We start from the raw sequence: 18,407 nt of genomic DNA on the forward strand, positions 1-18,407 counted from the left end.
CTGCTTTTCACACTGAGTTTGAACCACTGTAACAAGTAAAATAGAAGTTAAGAGAAGAATTAAGTTTAAAGTGGAGACGGGTGAGGCCTCAGGGGGCAGGTTGGATCTATTTTTCTGAAAGGCAATTATCAAATTGCTTCTGCCTACCCTGAAAAGGTGGACCTTTAAAAAGAATTACAAAGACAAAATCAATACACAGAAATAGTGACATTTCTTGATACTCACCTTCTCCATCACCAGGTCAATCATGCTGATGTTTGAATTGTACAGTATCTTCCCATGAAATAAAGGTTTTAGGAAAGTCCATAGCAAAGCCCCATTAGGAGCTTGCAAAATCTCTTGATAAAGCTTCAAGCAAAAAGGAGCTGCAAAAACAAACAGAGATTCACATTTAAGACTGACAATACAGGTGAGATTGAAATTTTTTTATTCAAATAAAAGCTTGAGTCTTATTTTAGAGTCTACCACAGCACCATGCCAAAAACTGTTACCAGTGTTTTGGTAACACCACCATGCAACCACCACTAAGCAATCAGTACAGGCCCCTATAGAAGTTGCTTAAACACAGCCTATGACAGTGTTGAGGATGCAGAACTCTAAACACTGAATCGGAAAAAAATCAAAATCTAAAGTGTTCCTCACATTTCTGAAAAGCAGCCTGTGAATCCCATCTGTCCTAAGTGTTACATTGGTGCATTTTAGAGCAGAAGAACATATGCAAAACCTCTGCCCACAAAAGTGAATTCAGAGGGAAGAATCACCTTAAAAGAAAAAAAGAAATTTCCTTTCACACACTCCATTGTTCTCTAGCTTTGATTCCTACATAAGAAAGAAGTAGGAATATACAAAATCCTTCAGAAATAGACTTTTCTTTTTGTATAATCTTACAAGAATCTACCAAAAAATAGGCAAAACTTGTCATGACACTTAACTTCTTGATTTGAAAAATCTAATCCGTGCCTTTTCCATCCCATAATAAAAAAAACATATTCCTACATCACATGGGGCTACTAATGCATTAGGGTGTATGTCCTTCAGAACTAGGAAATAAGGAATAGTTTCCAATATACCCCACTGCATTTGTACTCATGTAAAGGCAATGAGTTCCTATAAGAAACATTTAGATTTTTATGCCCAACTCATGTTTTTGGGGGGTTTTATTATTTATTACAAGTGTTTTCAAAATATCCTGTTTCTAGTGCTCTGAAGAAATGTTAAATGATAACATTAACTCCTCAAGGAAGACAAATCTTTTTACATAATGGAAAACTAGGCCAAAACCATTTAAACTCCTGATAAAAGTTGAAGAAAGAAGTGTCAGAAATGTTTCATCAAGAAACAGTTATTTGCCTAAATTTTTACTTTCTTGAATGAAGCAATCATTAGTAAACACGACCCTTGCTAAACAATAGCAAAGAATTAAGAGGCTAGAAGTTGGCCAGACATAAATGTCAACAGACTAAGGACACAAAGAAGATTTGCTAATCTGGGTTTGCTGTGATCTTCAGAAAGTCATTAGGAAGTGTTTGGTATACACAAAATACATACAAGTTAATCACTGTGAAGCAGTATGAATCAAGTTTCTGTGGCTTCAATTTTTTTAAATTTTCATTTTCCATTGCCCCATTTACAAACCAGTAAAATATGGACAACAGTATTAATTCATTCATGGAAATGTTGGAAATAACTGATGCCTTAAATATTGCAGAGTCCCATGGCAAAAAATTCTCACAGCAGAGTTGTGACAGCTTGAAAAAAAAATATCAAGAAACAGCACTTCTGGCCTACACATCTTTTAAAGAGACTAAATTCCAAACAATCTGTCTAATCAGCCATCCAGCTGGCTTCATTCTTCCAAGAGGAAAGAAAAGCAGAGCTGCCTGCTTACCACTACATCCCACACATGTAAGTGAAAAGGCCAAAGCAGAGCTCTGGCTCCCTCCCAAGGGTCCCAGCCAAGCCAGGAGCAATTTCTGCCTGTAGAAACCAACAGATGATAGAGGCTTCCCCAGTGACACTCTATCACTGTATTCTCTTGCACAGGGCCACCTGAGGCACTAAAAAGGTTATTAACAATAGTAAAATTAATCAGGGTAAGTAAAATGTGTATTAAGGAAAGGGAGCAAAGGTGAAACTATATGTGAGCTAAGGGATTTTTCTGAGCACTTGACAAACAGAATAGGAATATCAACCATTTAAAAACTCGTTCTATCCAGAAGGTCTGTATATTTTACTGCTCATTAATATCACAGCTTTGTGTTCACCAAAGAAAGGTAAGCAGCAATAAATTCTCTACCTTGTATCTCAAATATATGTTTTTAATACCAAGTGCTTTAAAAATGTTAATAAAAATGTCTCAAACACAGGAACGCTCTTATTTATTATGTGCCAAGATAGAAAAAACAGTATCTCTTCGTTCTCACCTACAATTATCTCATAGCCACTTAACTTTTATTTATCAACACTTTGTGCTCAAGATGACAATGTCAATTGAGATGTCAGAGAGTATATAAACATTCCCATTTAAGGGGAAAAAACTTCTCTTAACTCTGAAATCATACTGCAACTTGTCAGGTATTTTTTCTTACTTGAGTCTTCAGGAATGCCATATTTTGCCATATTTTCCTCCAAAAGTCCCATGATTCTGGGCATGTCTATGAACAGGTTTGCATTGCTGAAAAATGAAGATTCTTCTTTACATACTGCCTTGATTACAGACTCCAGGGATGCAGCAGCTGAACTTCTGAACTGCCCGCCTTGCAAAAACTAGAACAAATGAACAAAAATACAGATGAATCAAAGTTGCTTAAAGTAGCTTCAAGGACTAACCTGGTGTTCTGTCAATGTTAACATCTAAGGAGATTGACAAAATTATGCTGGTGAAACAGCCTATTAGGATGAAGGCCCACTGTGTTAATTTCTATTCTTCTGATCACCATTATTATGGGGAAACGTAATGTAGTTTTAATTGTCAGGATACTCAATGAAAGACAGCAGCATAATGCACCACACTGAAACTAGAAAAATACTGTGTAGCGGTTAGGCAGAAAAGGACTGAAAATATCAAAACAACTGGATGACAGATACCCTGATTCCAATGCCAGTTTCCACAAAAAGTGCTCTTCTGGTAGATTATTCCTGTGTCACAAAGGCAGCAGAAACAACTAAAGCCATTTTGCTATGAACATTTGCAGTGAAGATAGTTGTTAATAAGAAAAAAAAAATATTCAGATGCCCTAAAAGCCTATTTTTCAAGTACATCTTTTAACTTGTTAGATGTGCTTACAGTTTTTGCACATCTTGAGTCATACCATCATTTATTATTGCCATTTGTTCATGACTAGCATACTTCTAATGAGGAGAGAGAGCAATCTGACTGCTTTTATGGCTTAAGCACCATCATTCACCACATTCAAAAAGGAAGAACAACAACAATAGTCTTATCCTCTCTGCAGCTCCACTTTTCAAATAATGGGCTTCGATTGTAAGTGGTATCTCATGGAAGGCTGTACAGGTGCACAGCTCTTAGAGGACACAACTGCAAGGCATCTTGCTGCTGTGGTACAAATGAAGACTGCACTGGCTCGCCTGATACTCATTACTGTAGCAGATGCTTGTCAAGAAAGGCATAACTAGACTATCAGACATCATTTGAAGACTCCACAACTGGCAAGTAGAAAAAAACACTGTGATATGTCAAACACACACCTTGAGCACAGAAAAAAAATTTGCATTTTATTGCTGGAATTTTTTTAAACAGAAGAGTCAATTTTCAAAGTAATACAGCACTTTACATAAAGACATAATCACAGACAGTTTGGAAATTGCACTGTTAGAAACAGTTTATCCTGATCAATGCATTTGTTGAAGTGCCAGGTGCTTCTTTAGTAATCCTGGAGGAATATTAGTAAGTGTTGTTTAAAACTCAGTGTTAGTTTCTCCCAAAAATCTTACTTTTAGCATACAGTTTCAGCACAGAGAAAAGTAAATAAGTAATACCCGTAATTCATAATAAAATCATCCACAGCCCTTGAATGAATCTGCTGGCATGGACTTCACTGGAGAAATAAACTTTATTTATGCACAATGCTGTATAAAATTGGTTATGAATCTTTATTAGTGACTATTTGCACTAGAAGGATAAATGAGGCTTATTTCAGTCAAAGAGCACAAATGTGCTAATTAATTCCAGTTCCAATCAAAATAATTTGAAATTGAAATAATGAATATTTATGCGGTAAGCTGCCACTAACAGGCTGAATCTACTTACTGTCTTTCAACTAAATATCCACTGACTCAAAAAGATATGTTTCTTAAAATTTGGCTTTAATAAAGTATGAAGAATATATAGTATGGTTTTCACCAAAAAAAAAAGAGTTATCATTGATCTAGTTTAAACTGTAAAAAGTAGGGCTGTAATCAAGACTGATGAATCCAAACAACCAGCCTCCTACAAACTAATCAGTCAAGCAAGTCACTGTAACAAATTCATGGAAGAGGAAAGCTGATATGGAAGATTAAAAGGTTATCTGGAGCTGGATTTCTGGAAATGGAGGCAAAAACCTCATAGCATAAGAGCTTCTGAACTAACAGAACAGCTGTATGCCAAAAAAATATTATGAATAAAACCAAATTCACACGGAATAGAAATACCAGATATTCAGAAAAAGAGACTTAAAAGTAATACTGGGCTACAGCTTGCACATAAATCTAAAATACATTCTGAATTATTACATTAGAGAGAAAGAAAGAGAACAAATAATGCAGTTTTCCTGTAAAACTGCAAGGAGCTTAAAGATAATTCAAAATTTAGTGAAACCAAAGGGCTAAAGGAAATAAATTCAGGGAAATAGATAATCCTAATTCTTGGGAAAAAACATAAAAAGAACAAAGTCTTTTTAGTCCTGAAATTGACAAAATCAGGGGAATAATAGCAAAATTTCTGATTTTATTAAACAGTTTTCAGAAGACTATCAAATTAAGATGGCATTATTTGAAGAGTAGAAAAATAATATATACTCCAGAATGAAAAGTATAATAATCCAGGAAATAAAGGATATCCGATTCTGATGTTTATAGGAGCAAGATATACAGTGAAATTTAAAGGAGAGAACATTAAAGCAAAAAATATTTAAGAAGTAAAATTTAATGGATTCTCAAGTTATCATTCCTGACCAACACAACATATTTACATGGGAGGGCAATTCCTTTCTCCACAAAAAAGTTACAAGATTACTCAAATTTAGGTGAACTCTAACAACCAATTAATGTTCATGCTCTAGAAAATATTAATCATCAATTAATCCAATTGATTATTAATAGTGGTGAAGAAAATGGCATTAAGAAGATATTTCAGGGAGTCTGTTAACAGGAAAGAAAGCACAGGATTACAGAGAAGCTATTAGTGTTATTCCTGTGAGCCCTGAAATAATCAAATTGCCTAAATTTGCCTATCATTTAATATCAGAAGGCATTGCAGGAGAAAATAGGATAAGAATGCAATATGGCAAGAAACCAAATACCTAATTCAAAGCAAATTGAATAGAAAGATAACCAGTGCAAAATCTTATTTATCAACTGAAATCATGAGATGTTGCTATAAAATGAAGTATGTCACTATAGTATAGATATATAGTGATATACCACTCAGTATATGACTCATCCTTAATCATCTAAGAGACAAAGAGACAAAGCTGTGTCCAGTTTATGAAAAAGTTGAATGCAAGTTTAGAAAAGTCATTTTAGTAGGTATAGACAAGAATGAGCAGGCTACAAGAGTTATCAGTTGCAATTCCCCCCAAGCACTGCACACATTTCTTCTTCCAGACATTCAGGATAAGCCTTAAACCAGCATGCAAAAATTGTGCTAGCCTGTCTTAAGCAACTGAGAGCCTGATAGAAAAAGCTAAAGCAAAAAACAAATGCTAAAATAAGTCACTTCAACCTATCAAAAAAGAGGACTGTGACTGGCCGTCCACACACATATGGGCAAGCCAGAGAAGTTAAAAATGCTACAGAACACTTTTGATACAAGAATAAACATAGTAGTCACAAATAAAGCTAAGTCAGAATTTTATTCATTTAAAACCCCAACAGGTTGTTCTACAACAATAGGATCAACAGAGAATTTATTCAAGTTAGTGGAAGGATTACAGAGCAAGGCCACATCTCACAATTAACAGGATTTAGCAACTCAGGAAGTCCCTGCAGCTTATCTATTGATGAGTGACAAGCATCTAAAAAATTAGGTATGAAAATATAAGGGAATAATTTCAAACAGCAAAACACAAGCAAAAATCATGATTGAAATCAGCAGTGTTTTTCTTCAGGGAGTTATCCATTCACTCTGTCTTTTTAACAGTAGAATCTGGCACCACATTCCAGTTAATGCTGATGGGTAGATAATGTGTTTTGACACAATCTTTTATTACAGTACGTTTACTTTTTAAATTCAACTTCACATTTTAAAGATATATTAAAGTTATTTAGTCCTTTCAATTTTGTCTTTCAGACAAATCCATGTTGAATAGTATGAATAGTTGACAATTACTTTATTACCTCTTTCATTATAGAAGTAACTTTTTAAAGTTAACTTCAATGTCTTTCTGACAAAAGTCCACATATTTTACCCTAAAAACATCTACATTCTTTATCTGATAATCTTTCAATGTCACTGAACTACTTTGCTCTTGGTAATTATGAAAACAAAAATCCATAAGGATGGGCTCTTTTGGAAATAGAAGAAAATATTTAAGGAGGGAAGCATATAAGCAATATATGCACTTCAGTGGAGCACTTATTCAATAGTACAAGTTTGGCCACTGTAGAAAAGATGCAGAAAATAACCAAGAATTAAAACTTATTGGAAAGTATAAAAAATCAATCTAAACCTCAAAAAGGACACTTACACTTTTACTAGCCTTCAAAATTAAAAAAAAAAAAAAAAAGTTAGAGATAGAAGAGCCCTTGAAATCAAAAATTAATTTATTAATAATAAAAGAAAGAGGCACTGATTATTTTAATACTCCACAAATTATTAGGTGACCAATCAGCCCCAGGAATCTCACAAGAAAAAGGCATTTAGCAAAACATTAGAAAATAAAGACTATGTGGGGGGAAAAAAAGTGATCAAAAAAGGTTAGAACTATAAAGGAACAAGAATTCCAAGGTTAAATCTATGGTATATTACAGCATAATAAGGGTGGCCATCGAGCAAAGATCAAAACTTTGAGCAGATGGCCCTCTGCTGTTCCATTTGTTCCTTTGCACACTTTTTTAAACAGCACCCTTTGAGAGGCTCTTCTATCAAATAAGAAACTTTGGGATTTTAGTCCAAAAAGAATATTTCGTTTGCTGGAAGGAAATTCTGACACAAACAGAGATATTTTAAGGAAAGCAGAAAAAATACAAGTGTATGATGATAGTCACCATTAATTGCAGCAGCCAAAGAGCTATCCCTAAAAGAGAGGCTCAGAACCAAAACTGATAGATGCACCAGAACAGCATTTTTCAACATGTCTCTATCACACAGATTAGAAGATCTTGAAAAATGTATCACTAAGGAAAATAGTACTTAAGACAGTGTTTACTCTGTACTCTAGCAACAAACCACATTGCACCGTCTATTGCTGATCTTTCAGAGGTTTGCAGTTTTAAACCAGATTCCATCCTCAGGTTTCCACAAAGGACAACAAACCCAAAAGGCAATGTCATGGGGGTCAACAGGTCTTCCTATGGAATTGGAACCCGCTTAGAGACAGAAATCTTTCTGATGATTCATTTAACACTAGATGCACCACTCTGCTAGCTGTGTAGATGTGCATACAGCAACCGCCATTAAAGGCAGGGACAAAAGAAATACCCTCACTCACACCTCATGCTGCTCTTTTTATGTCAGAGCTATCCCACAAACCTCCTAGGTGACACGAACAGAAACACGTGGCAGATAGAAGAACTGCATAGGCTGTCTTAAACTCATATTCTTTAAAAAAACCAAAGCTATTTCTTGTAAAAAAATAATGGTCTGCTCTTAAAAACAAACAAACAAAAAACTGCTATTAGCAGAAATCACCTGGCTAGCTATCTGCAAATCACAGATGATGGATAATGTTAATCAGTTGACAAACACTGAGTAACTTAGACTAGAACCTTATAAGTTAACAAAAAAAAGAGGTGACAGAAACAATGCATCACTAGCCTCAGAATTACCAGACTGCTTGAATGAGACCTAATGAATCTTCCTAGGGTTTATGGACTCTTCTCAGCATTCCCTACTTTCTAGGAAATCATTTCTAGTAGTGTGCCTCCCTACTAAGCACATATCCCTACCTAATCACCTCACAAGGAGAATTAATTTTGCATATTGAAATCCTATGCATACCTGCTGCAATGCAGAGACGTCAAGCACACCAATATTTTGAATTCCTTGGAGGAATACTGGAAGCTTTTCCATGACATGGTGGACTTTATTGAGTAGTGAACTGATACTAGAAACCACATCCAGTAGCATATTTAATACATTGCCTATCTCAGGTGGTATCTGGACCTTGGAATAGAAGGGAAAAATTACCACAACAGGAAATTCCAGTTAGAAACAAATATTAACCTTTCAATGAAACACTCAAAATTATTCAGTCTTTTTCTAAAACTGATTATACAATGTTCCTACAAACCATGTTTAACAAAACTCCTTTTGATATAACTCTCTAGTTACTGTCAGATTAAGCTGAAGATAAGTTCTCTGTAACATAATGTTAGATCTGGCTTATGATAAAACAGAAATTAATACTCAGAGAATATGTTTACACCTGCCAAGTTGAAGAGAGCTTTCCAACCCAAGATGCTAATGGGATCTGCAGCATTCTATCCTTTTAGAATTCAGTATAAACTTTTCCTTCACCACTTTAAAAATGTTCTATGCAATAATTTCATATTTTAAAAATAATTTTTTAGTTAAATTAAATCTAGAAACTATTTTCATTGATTAATATGACCCCTAAAGTAAGTAACTTTCCTGCCACACTCTTCCTGTCTTTGAATTTTTCATGCCCGAAGTAATTGTGTGCATTTTATTACCTACTTGACCTAAGTTCAATTGGCTGTTTGCTATTTCCACCATGCAAATTTCTCATTATGGATTTTCTCTCTGTTCCCTTTGCTTTTGGGAATTAGTTAGATTGATACAATACTACAAACTGATTCATTGTTACCTGTCTATACAAACTAATAAAACCACAATGATCTCATTAAATAGTTTCAGTTCTTCCTCTGATTATCTATTTTATCCACCTTTGTCTTCCTACTATAATGTTTGTGCTTGATTTTCTACTCAGCCTTACATAGTTTAAAAAAAGAAAAAAAAAAAAATGAAAGAGACCCATAAAAAAAATCTTATTTGGCTAAAAAAGTAGCAGAACTTCCATTTTAATTTAGGATGACCTGACAATATTTTTTACTCTTTGCTAGGATTTGATTAGGTTTCCGTAGAGTTCAGTAGAAACATTAATCAGAACAAGCATTGGTTTATTTTCTTCTATTTTTTTTCCCCTTCTAAGTTTGCAGATAATTCAGGAAGTAAAATCTTTTCTTTCCCCTCTGGTATCTTTACCTACTGTGGGAAATTGTCTTGTTTTTTAAAATTCTATTTCTAATCTGTTTAACTGAGCATGCAGCATCCAGTATGCAACCTGATACATCCAGAACACAACAAGACCCCTATGGCTTTAGAACAAACCATTATTCCTCACAATGTTATAAGGATATTTAAGCTATTCATGCTCACATTTTATGTTCTGTCAATCAATTACCCCCAAAAGAACTGAACTAAATGTCTTCTAACTATCCCATTCAATAATTCTGCTCTTACAGATAAAACCATTATCTCAATGAATACCCATACTTGATTCCAGATTATCTACAGCTGTACAGATAATACAGTTGTGCTACAGACATTTGCATCCACAGTGCTATGAATTCTTCCTAGAAAATAGTTTTGTCATTCTTGTGATGTGAGCTCCTATGCTGGCTTTTTTGTTCAAATGTTGTCAGATCAGTCTTCCACCCTTACAAATAATGAAGTGACTGCATGAACTGCAAACTCTGCTAAAGATTAATAAAAATATGACTTTGACTGCCTGTGTTTTTTGCAAAACTTTTGTAATTAACTACTCAGTGATAATTTACCTGAGGAAGTATCTATCAGCCCTATTCTTCAACTGTTACATTTTAGGGAGCCAAACAAAGACAAAAAATGCCATATGTCCACTGTTTGCTTTCATGGAGAAAGAACATCTGAAGAAATAACAGAACTATTAATCTATCTACCTGTATGTTTCATACCACCTTCCAATAAAGCATCTTACCTTGTAAATGATGTGACGTACATTCAAATTTTGTATAATCAATACAAACATGGTATACAAGTCCAGTGCTGGTAAAGAGCATAATTCTTCCACTACCAGGGAAGTTCTATTGTTTTCAGGGAGCTTTAGCAGCAGGCTGAGTACTTCTTCATCACATCTTCCAGTTAAAGCTACCACAAAGGCACTGTAAAGAACCTATCACAACATATGTGTATTAAAAATGTTTCTCCCTGAAATGCATCACCTTTTCTTATAGTAAATAATGTGAAAATTTGTGTCACAGTAACATGACAATTTGCAGGCACCAACAGACCTGAAATAATAAACCATACAGCTTTATATCAGATTGCTATGTTCTTACTTTATACTCCTTATACGTTTAAAAGGATGAAGAAAAGGATTTGCTTTCATTTTTCACAGGTCAATCACTCATTCTTGAGCATTCATACCATAAGCAGGCATATTTACAATGCTGAACATAATCCTAGCAGATACACACCTCTGCTGCAGAAACACCTGAAGATCAAAATCTAGGCATGTGAATCACTAACATCAAACAATACAGTTCTTCCTTCTTTCAAAGGACACACAAATTTAACACTTAGGGATGCCTATATGGCATAACATCTACTCTGAGCCAGCTCACATTTCTTAGTTAAACACTGCTTTAAAGTATTATTTAATAGCAGATGAAGGGATAAATGCCTACACAGACCCTGGGTGAGACTATAATAAAACCATCTTGGACAATGGCAAGTGCTTGAAGTCCACATATCTCAGGAGTTCTAAACTACCCATTCTCAACAAGTCCAGAAAAATTACAAGTTTTTTAGGAGCCTATAGGAGCCAAAAAACAGGGTTCCATTGTAATACTTAGAACAAAATCTCCCTCTACTGCCTCCACTGAATGCATCTCTTGCTGCTAACAGTATCCAGTCAGGATATGCAATTTAACTCTTTAATTCCTATGAACATTTTATTTTCCAACTTAATAATTTGATTTTTTTGATATTTATTCTGGAACAGAATTTTTCCTTTGTGATTCTACAAGGTTTTCTATCTATTTAAAGATTCACTTTTTTGTGTGTGCGTTCAAGGAAAATAATTACAAACATTTTTCTCTGAGCAGCATAAAATGATACTGATTTGGACTTCTTGCTGGGGAGGAAATTTGACTATGATGCAATTTGAAATTTATTTCAAATGTGCCTCACATGAATATCACCATTTCAGCACAGTTTTAACACATTCTATGGTTTATCCCCTTGGTTAACTTCCTCTGAACTTTCCTTGCAGCCTTCTGAGTACCAGAGCTAATCCAAACTCCTACATTCAGTAAATGAATGCGTATAGTCTTCAGGTTACAAGTTTTAAGTGATTTCAAATCAATTCATCACATGGCAATGAGCATGGCCAGAACACAACATCGCGGCAGAAATTATGGGTAAAACAATAAGCACAAAAAATTCCCAGGCTTACTCTTACTGTTCCAGAGGCAAGCACAGTAGTAGTATATAATCACAGAAATATAGGGCTACAATGGGCTTATAGCTATCATTAGGTTATCAGACAGTGGCTTTATAGACAATAAACATAATGGGCATGCCTAAAATATAGCTCATAAAAAGTACTTGTGAGCTAAAATATAGCTCATAGAAAGTACACCCATAGCTCTAGAAAGTAATTGTGCAGCTTTCATGATCAGCAAGAGGTACACGCCTTTAATGCTCCAGTTGGACTGGGGGAGGATTTAAGCACTAAGCAAACAAAAAAATCTGTATCATTATCCAAATGTGAGACATGTGTATATATCTAAGCTCTACATAAGACTGGCAAAAAGTAATGATGGAAAGCAATTTTACAATTCAGCCAATTAGCATTATTATTCCAAAAGATCAAAGGTGCACTGAATCCCATTTAGCTGAATTGCTTTCAGATGATTTCTCTCATTACCATTTAGTGGTATCACAATAACAAGCTAACAATAAAGGCAGTCACACTGCCACAGAAGCAAAAGAACAAATCATCTATAAGTAGTTATGATGGTCTGAACTGCCTTTTTAATGCTGCACTTTTCACGAACAGAGCTTGCGGCGGTTCCTGCAAGCGGAGCATCACTGACACCCAGTGGCTGCTTGACTGAGCTGACCAATCTACACCAAATGTAGCCCCAGCTCTTCAACAGACACTCGCAGCACAGAGAATCTGTTAGCCAGCTGGCATTTCTCATGATTTCGACTGATTGCTGGGATCACAATAAAAAGCAATGGTAACACACAGCCTTTCCCTCAGAAAATTTACAACACTCAAAAGTCAACACCTCGAAGTGAAAGTAAAGCAAGACAATGGTAAGATAATGTAAGAAGACTGAGGAACACACAAAGCAATTTTAAAAATATACACACAAGACAACTCCATACCACAAGGAGCAGAGCTGGTAAGGTACAAAATTATATCTCCAGAAACCTTTATCTTTTCTACAATACCAAGACAGAAAAGCTCCAATTCTGTGTCAGCACAAGAGGGTAAAACACTGCTGAAATTAATGAAGCAGTGCTATTTAGATCAGAGGAATAATACTACTATAAATTGATCTCTTAACGCATCACGTTATTACTTTAATGTCCTAAAACTCCCAAAGTACTTCACATGGAAGTGATAAGTGAAAATACAAGATTCCACACAAACAACGTTGTTTGTTTTACTTCAGCTGGCACACCATGCTATAGGTTGACCCACTAATTTGATACCTCTTTTTGATCTTTTACCTCTGAATGAGAGACACTGGCTTCCAAGAGGGTATTGAAAGTTTCTTCAGAAATATTGACAGAAGAACCAATGTCCAGCCTCAATTGAGTAATATTCTGCACAAAATCTTTGACTTTCACATCTGGAAGAGAAAGAAAATAGTACCAACAACACCAAATATATTAATTAGATTTCCTACATATTCTATCCTTTCCATTCAATTCACTGTGAGTGACAATATTGCCTTATGTCAATAGTCTCCATAAACAGTGCCCCTTTGAAGTTGAGAGAACAAGAAACAGTTATTATCCTACAAAATTACACTAAAGTGACTTATAGAAAAGGTGAAGAAAACTGGAACCCACCATTCAAAAGATTAAAATTGCTGAAGAAAGCTGCCACTGGATTTTCTGACATTTGTAGCTCCAAATTTTCAGTCACCCTGGAACGATAACCTTAGTTTCATAAGTTGTCAGAACCAAGTCATTGGCATTTCAATGTAATTAGACAAACATGAACAGTGAAACAGGACTAAAAGAGGCAATAGGGTCCCACTATGCTCTGTGTGCACACACTGTGCATGCAGTCAGCACCTCTACAGACCTGCTTATGTGGTATTTATATGGAGCAGTGATCATCATATTTCCTGCCTAAATGAGGCTGCATATGTAGAGCTACACATGTATATCTCTACATATGTACATATGTAGAGATAGTTGCCCATAATGACTAAGGGCCCTAGCAAACAGTAGTTGATAGAGAAGGACAGGTCTAGCAATCTCACGTCCATGTTTCTTACTGAACACACATTTTTAAACCTAGAGATACAAATCACTGCAGTTCAGGATGAAAAAATGTCTATCTAATTATAATTTAAGTAATAAAGAGTATGCACACATTAGATACTATTTTCTCTTCAAAACTGCAGCCCATAGTATTTAGGAGCAGCATCTAGGCTCAAGTTTTTCTGTATTATTACTGTAATTCACAGACACCATTCAAACCTGTTATGAAAACAATCCAACAGTCAAACCAGTACAGCAACAATTATAACAATGTCTACTTCTAGCTGATTGCAAATTTGAAATACTCTGTAGTAGCAGCTTTACATAAATCGAATGGTTTTCCCCATGCAAATAACTATCAGAAGTTGTTTGGACTTCAATCTGATCAGTTTACAGTCACTGTACTGCATTTCTAACGCGTCAAACTGCTGAACTGACCTGAATGCTTAATATTTCACAAAAAGATATTCAGCTATTAAGAGGAAAAGTCATAACAAAAGAGCTATATATAAAAAAATTGGATATCAAAATTTTGACCTAAATGAAGTCACAGGAAATTGAAAGTTTTCCTTAGTTCTGATCCAAAGCATTCAGCTGGTGGAGCAGCAAGATCTGCTACAAGTGCTCAGCAAAAAATGTAAGGGTTTTTAGAAGTATTCAGTTATTCTAAATTACTTAAATAACTTGTACATTTTACCCACTCAGTTTTAAGTCAAATGAACAAATCTTTAAAAAACAGTATCTCTCCTGTAATTACTTCATTTAGAACACAGACATATGCACAGAACATCACTAATGATGAAGAACCATTTGGGGTACCAAAATGTGAAAGGCTTTACATTTGCAGTCGTCTCTGGATGCTCCCCAACATCAGCTGGCATTCACAGCTGTCACTGCTGGTATTCTGCAAGGCTCCCACAAAGCTCTCCAAAGCATTGGAAAGTTTTTGGTTTATATATGCCATACTCTCACAATCCCCCTTGTTGAAAGTTGGCAAATATCTTCCAATATCCTGCAGAATATGGTGATCACATGGTTAGTAAATTCATGAAATTGTCTTATAGTTTGAAATAGCAGCCCTTGGCAACTAGATGATTCGTAGTTTCAAATGAGAATATGAGTAAGGTAATATTCTCTTAACCATTGTATGATTAACTGAAACTTGAATAAAACGTTTTCAAGAAGGAAGGAATTTTCAAATATTTCTGTTTAGGAAACAATCAGATCGGGAATTTGAACTAGCCTATCAAGGAGAGTCATCCACTAATAGAAATGCCAACATTTTTAAAATTTGTTTCAAAATAAAATGAGCTGTTCTTTTTTCTTTTTTTTTTTATTTTAGTCTGACCATTTTTATCTCTTTCCAAAAAAACTTGTTTGAACATCAGTTTTGATTCAACAAACCAAAATATCTGGATCCTCATATCCAAAGTTTTTCATGCATTACACTCTGTATAATATGCACTTTTTTATTTTTGCCTGAATATTTACAATTTTGATTTTGCTAACTTTTTTAATATTTACAGAAGTAGGTCATGGAAGGGTGGTGACTACACAAACACATTTGGCCTGCAAAAGTCTGCTGTGGTATATGAGTGATGCCACTTGTCACCTCTTCACTTTAACACATTGCTGTTTGTATCAGAAAAATGTCCAGGTAGACAAAGCAGCAGAGTTATTTAATAAAGAGAAGACAGATTCTATACTAAAAAGCATGACTTTAGTATTTTGTCTGTGTACAGCACACTAATTTGTGTGCACACAGATGTGCTATCCAAAGGCCTGCTTCCAACTCCAGGTGAGTTTCTATTTGCCAAATATTACTCTCACCTGCTGGCAATTTAATGTTAAAGAAAAACAGACTAAACCTAACTGGTAATCACAACTGCTATTTTAGCTGGAATTATTCTGGCTAAGAAGATTATTTGTTTCTAGTTTAATTTCACAAATGTTCCTGTGAAGATTTAAAAGTATAAATGTACTATAACTCATTAAATTAGCAGAATGACATAATTTAAAGAAATTAAAAATTGGCTGCTATTTCACATTGATTGACAATCCAACTATCCTAGTTATAGGACTTCTCATAATTCAAAGTCATACTTACAGCTTGTAAAGCTCACCAATGTTTATTTAAGCAATTTCTTCTGGGTATCTCTATCAAAATTATCAGAGCTATATACCTATTTAAACCTCAGGTTTGGATAGCCACTGTAGAGACTTGTCATTCAGACAGTGGGGAAAAAAAGGGAACTTTCTTTAGTTTCCAAAGTTTAATGCATGCTGTAAATTACACTTGTAGGTGAGGGAATCAGTCAGACCTGATAATGATCTTGAGCCACAGCAATCCCTTCAAAGACAGCAAGAAGCAAGTGACTCATTAATCCATCTTTACACTTTGTAATGGCACAGAAAATATTGCTAAAGACAATGGGTTCTTCTGTAAGAGAAAATGTCCAGATTTAATCAGATTAAAAAAAAAAAAACTTCAAATCAAATTTAAAGCTAGCCAACAAGTAAGGGAGAGAATTTTTTTTAAAAGGAAGGAACATCTGATGTGTTAAGGCACAGAGAAATATTTCTAACTAAATTTATGTATCATTTCAGAGGAGAAGAAAGGCTGGTTTGATTCAATTTCAGTTACTCTTCTCCATAATATTTTCCTGATCAATAATAAGAGTATCCCTACCTGCTACAGAATCAGAGAAGAAAATTTCCTATTTGCTCTTCATGAGCAAGAAGCATAAGTGAGAAGCTGAGGATATTAACCAGATTTACCTTTCCCTCAGGCAGGCTCCCCTGATGCTATTTCCCTCTAGGAACACCTGGATGTTACTAACCCTCCAGTGAACAGTAACTTTCCAACCCAAACTACAAGGGGAGTGAAACAGCATTACAGAAGCATTTTCCATATCTTGGGATAATGAACCCATATAGGCCAATAGTATTATCCTCCTGGTTGTCCATGGAGACTGTTTCTACCCAAGCTTGCAGGCACCATATCCTTGGAAAAAAACTCCTTTCTGCTGTCTGCAGTGGGTTTGTACGTGGGATAGTAGTGAAGGTAATTTTTTCACCTATAGGGTTTTTTTTTCCTTAAGTTTGCTTCTTAAGTCAAGTAGGAAGAATAACAAACATTAAACACTGCTTCTAAAACAAGCAAATCTTGATCTTGCTCATAGAAGTAATACAAGACTATTCCTCAAATCAAACCAAATCAAGCAGTTTTCCTCTTTTCTCATTCAGTTTCATAATATTTTCTGTAACAAATTAAACATTATGAAACATTCTCACAAATAGAGGACTGAAATGAGAATTACAGGAATTTAGTTCCCTAATCTCAGTTCTCTCTATAAACAGACTGTTCTCCACAGGTCAAGGACAGAACACAGGTACCTGGCTACAAAATTTCGGCATCACTTATCCTAGCTCAACGTCACTACTGTTTTACTCTTTGGAACTACATCCATCACAGGAGAGTAGAGAAAACAGTCAAAACTGAGTTGTAATCACATTTTACACTCTTTTGGAAATTAATTTGGCATAAGACATTACAGATTTTATCCCTTGCCCTAGAAGGGCAGGTTAATGTCTCCTAACCACTCTTTGCAAACAATTCTGGGCATAGTTGGCTAAAATATGAGCTTTGAAAAGCATTGGCTTTTGTTGCCCAAAGAAAACATAATATGAAATTATACTCAGGTCCATATCTATACTGAGAGGTTCTAGCCTTTCTTAAAGTGCACAACTTGGGAGCAGATACAGAAGAAATAAAACAAGGTAACACATTAAATTTGAACAATTTTTTGAAGGTGAAGTTTTTCAGCTACAGGTAGCCAATTCACTGGCATGACAAAGCCAGAAGTGGGACATGCTACTTCCTTTAAATACCTGCCCCATTTTTCCTTACTGTCAGCTACACGCTGCCCTGTGGCAAGTCTGGCTCATTAAAAAAAAGACCCTGTGACTTGACTCAGCTTACTAGCTGAGGAGGAGCAGCAAGATCTCCTGCTTTCACTTTGATTTTAAATCTATGTGAACACCCTCGAAAGAAATCATCCCTTTTTACGATCTGTATCAAATTTCTTCATGTGCCTCTGTTGGTTTAATTTCCAGGCATCAGTATGCTTGCTTTACTTGGCATCACCCAAATTACCTTATTTGTACAAAAGCTTGCTTAGAGTAAAGCCTTAACAGCATTAATACCTGGGGACTCAGAGTCACTACTGTGGTAACCAACCTGAAAATGTTTTGAGAATATTCAAAATGATAAATTGCAATTTCTGCAATAGTGCGACACTATCAGGGTATAAATGTTCCTGAAGAATGTTGCAGATTTTTGATGCTCTGTAGAAACATAATAAGAAAAGATTATTTTCATTCCAAGGGGACCACAGAAAAATTTCAAGTGACAATGCATAAATGCAGTCTTCAATGAACCACACAAGGATTTCAATATTAATAGTTATTACATTTGTTTGAACTGTTTCAAAATCAGAATATAATACTTCCG

At 35.1% G+C, this 18,407-nt stretch overlaps 1 protein-coding gene across 1 annotated transcript in view; it reads right to left on the bottom strand.

Annotated features, from left to right (window-relative positions):
- ABCA13 (ATP binding cassette subfamily A member 13) overlaps positions 1-18,407 on the bottom strand; it is a 164,633-nt gene that overhangs the window by 120,052 nt on the left and 26,174 nt on the right. Inside the window, exons 12-20 of the mRNA XM_068185206.1 lie at positions 18,135-18,241; positions 16,216-16,334; positions 14,734-14,906; positions 13,475-13,551; positions 13,130-13,251; positions 10,362-10,556; positions 8,381-8,545; positions 2,589-2,766; positions 226-365 (exon numbers count right to left, since the gene is read on the bottom strand). Coding sequence (XP_068041307.1) covers positions 226-365; positions 2,589-2,766; positions 8,381-8,545; positions 10,362-10,556; positions 13,130-13,251; positions 13,475-13,551; positions 14,734-14,906; positions 16,216-16,334; positions 18,135-18,241 — 1,276 coding nt within the window. The remainder of the gene's footprint in view (positions 1-225; positions 366-2,588; positions 2,767-8,380; positions 8,546-10,361; positions 10,557-13,129; positions 13,252-13,474; positions 13,552-14,733; positions 14,907-16,215; positions 16,335-18,134; positions 18,242-18,407) is intronic.

The sequence above is a fragment of the Anomalospiza imberbis genome, chromosome 1 (genome assembly GCF_031753505.1).
Source record: "Anomalospiza imberbis isolate Cuckoo-Finch-1a 21T00152 chromosome 1, ASM3175350v1, whole genome shotgun sequence".
Lineage (NCBI taxonomy): Eukaryota > Metazoa > Chordata > Aves > Passeriformes > Viduidae > Anomalospiza > Anomalospiza imberbis.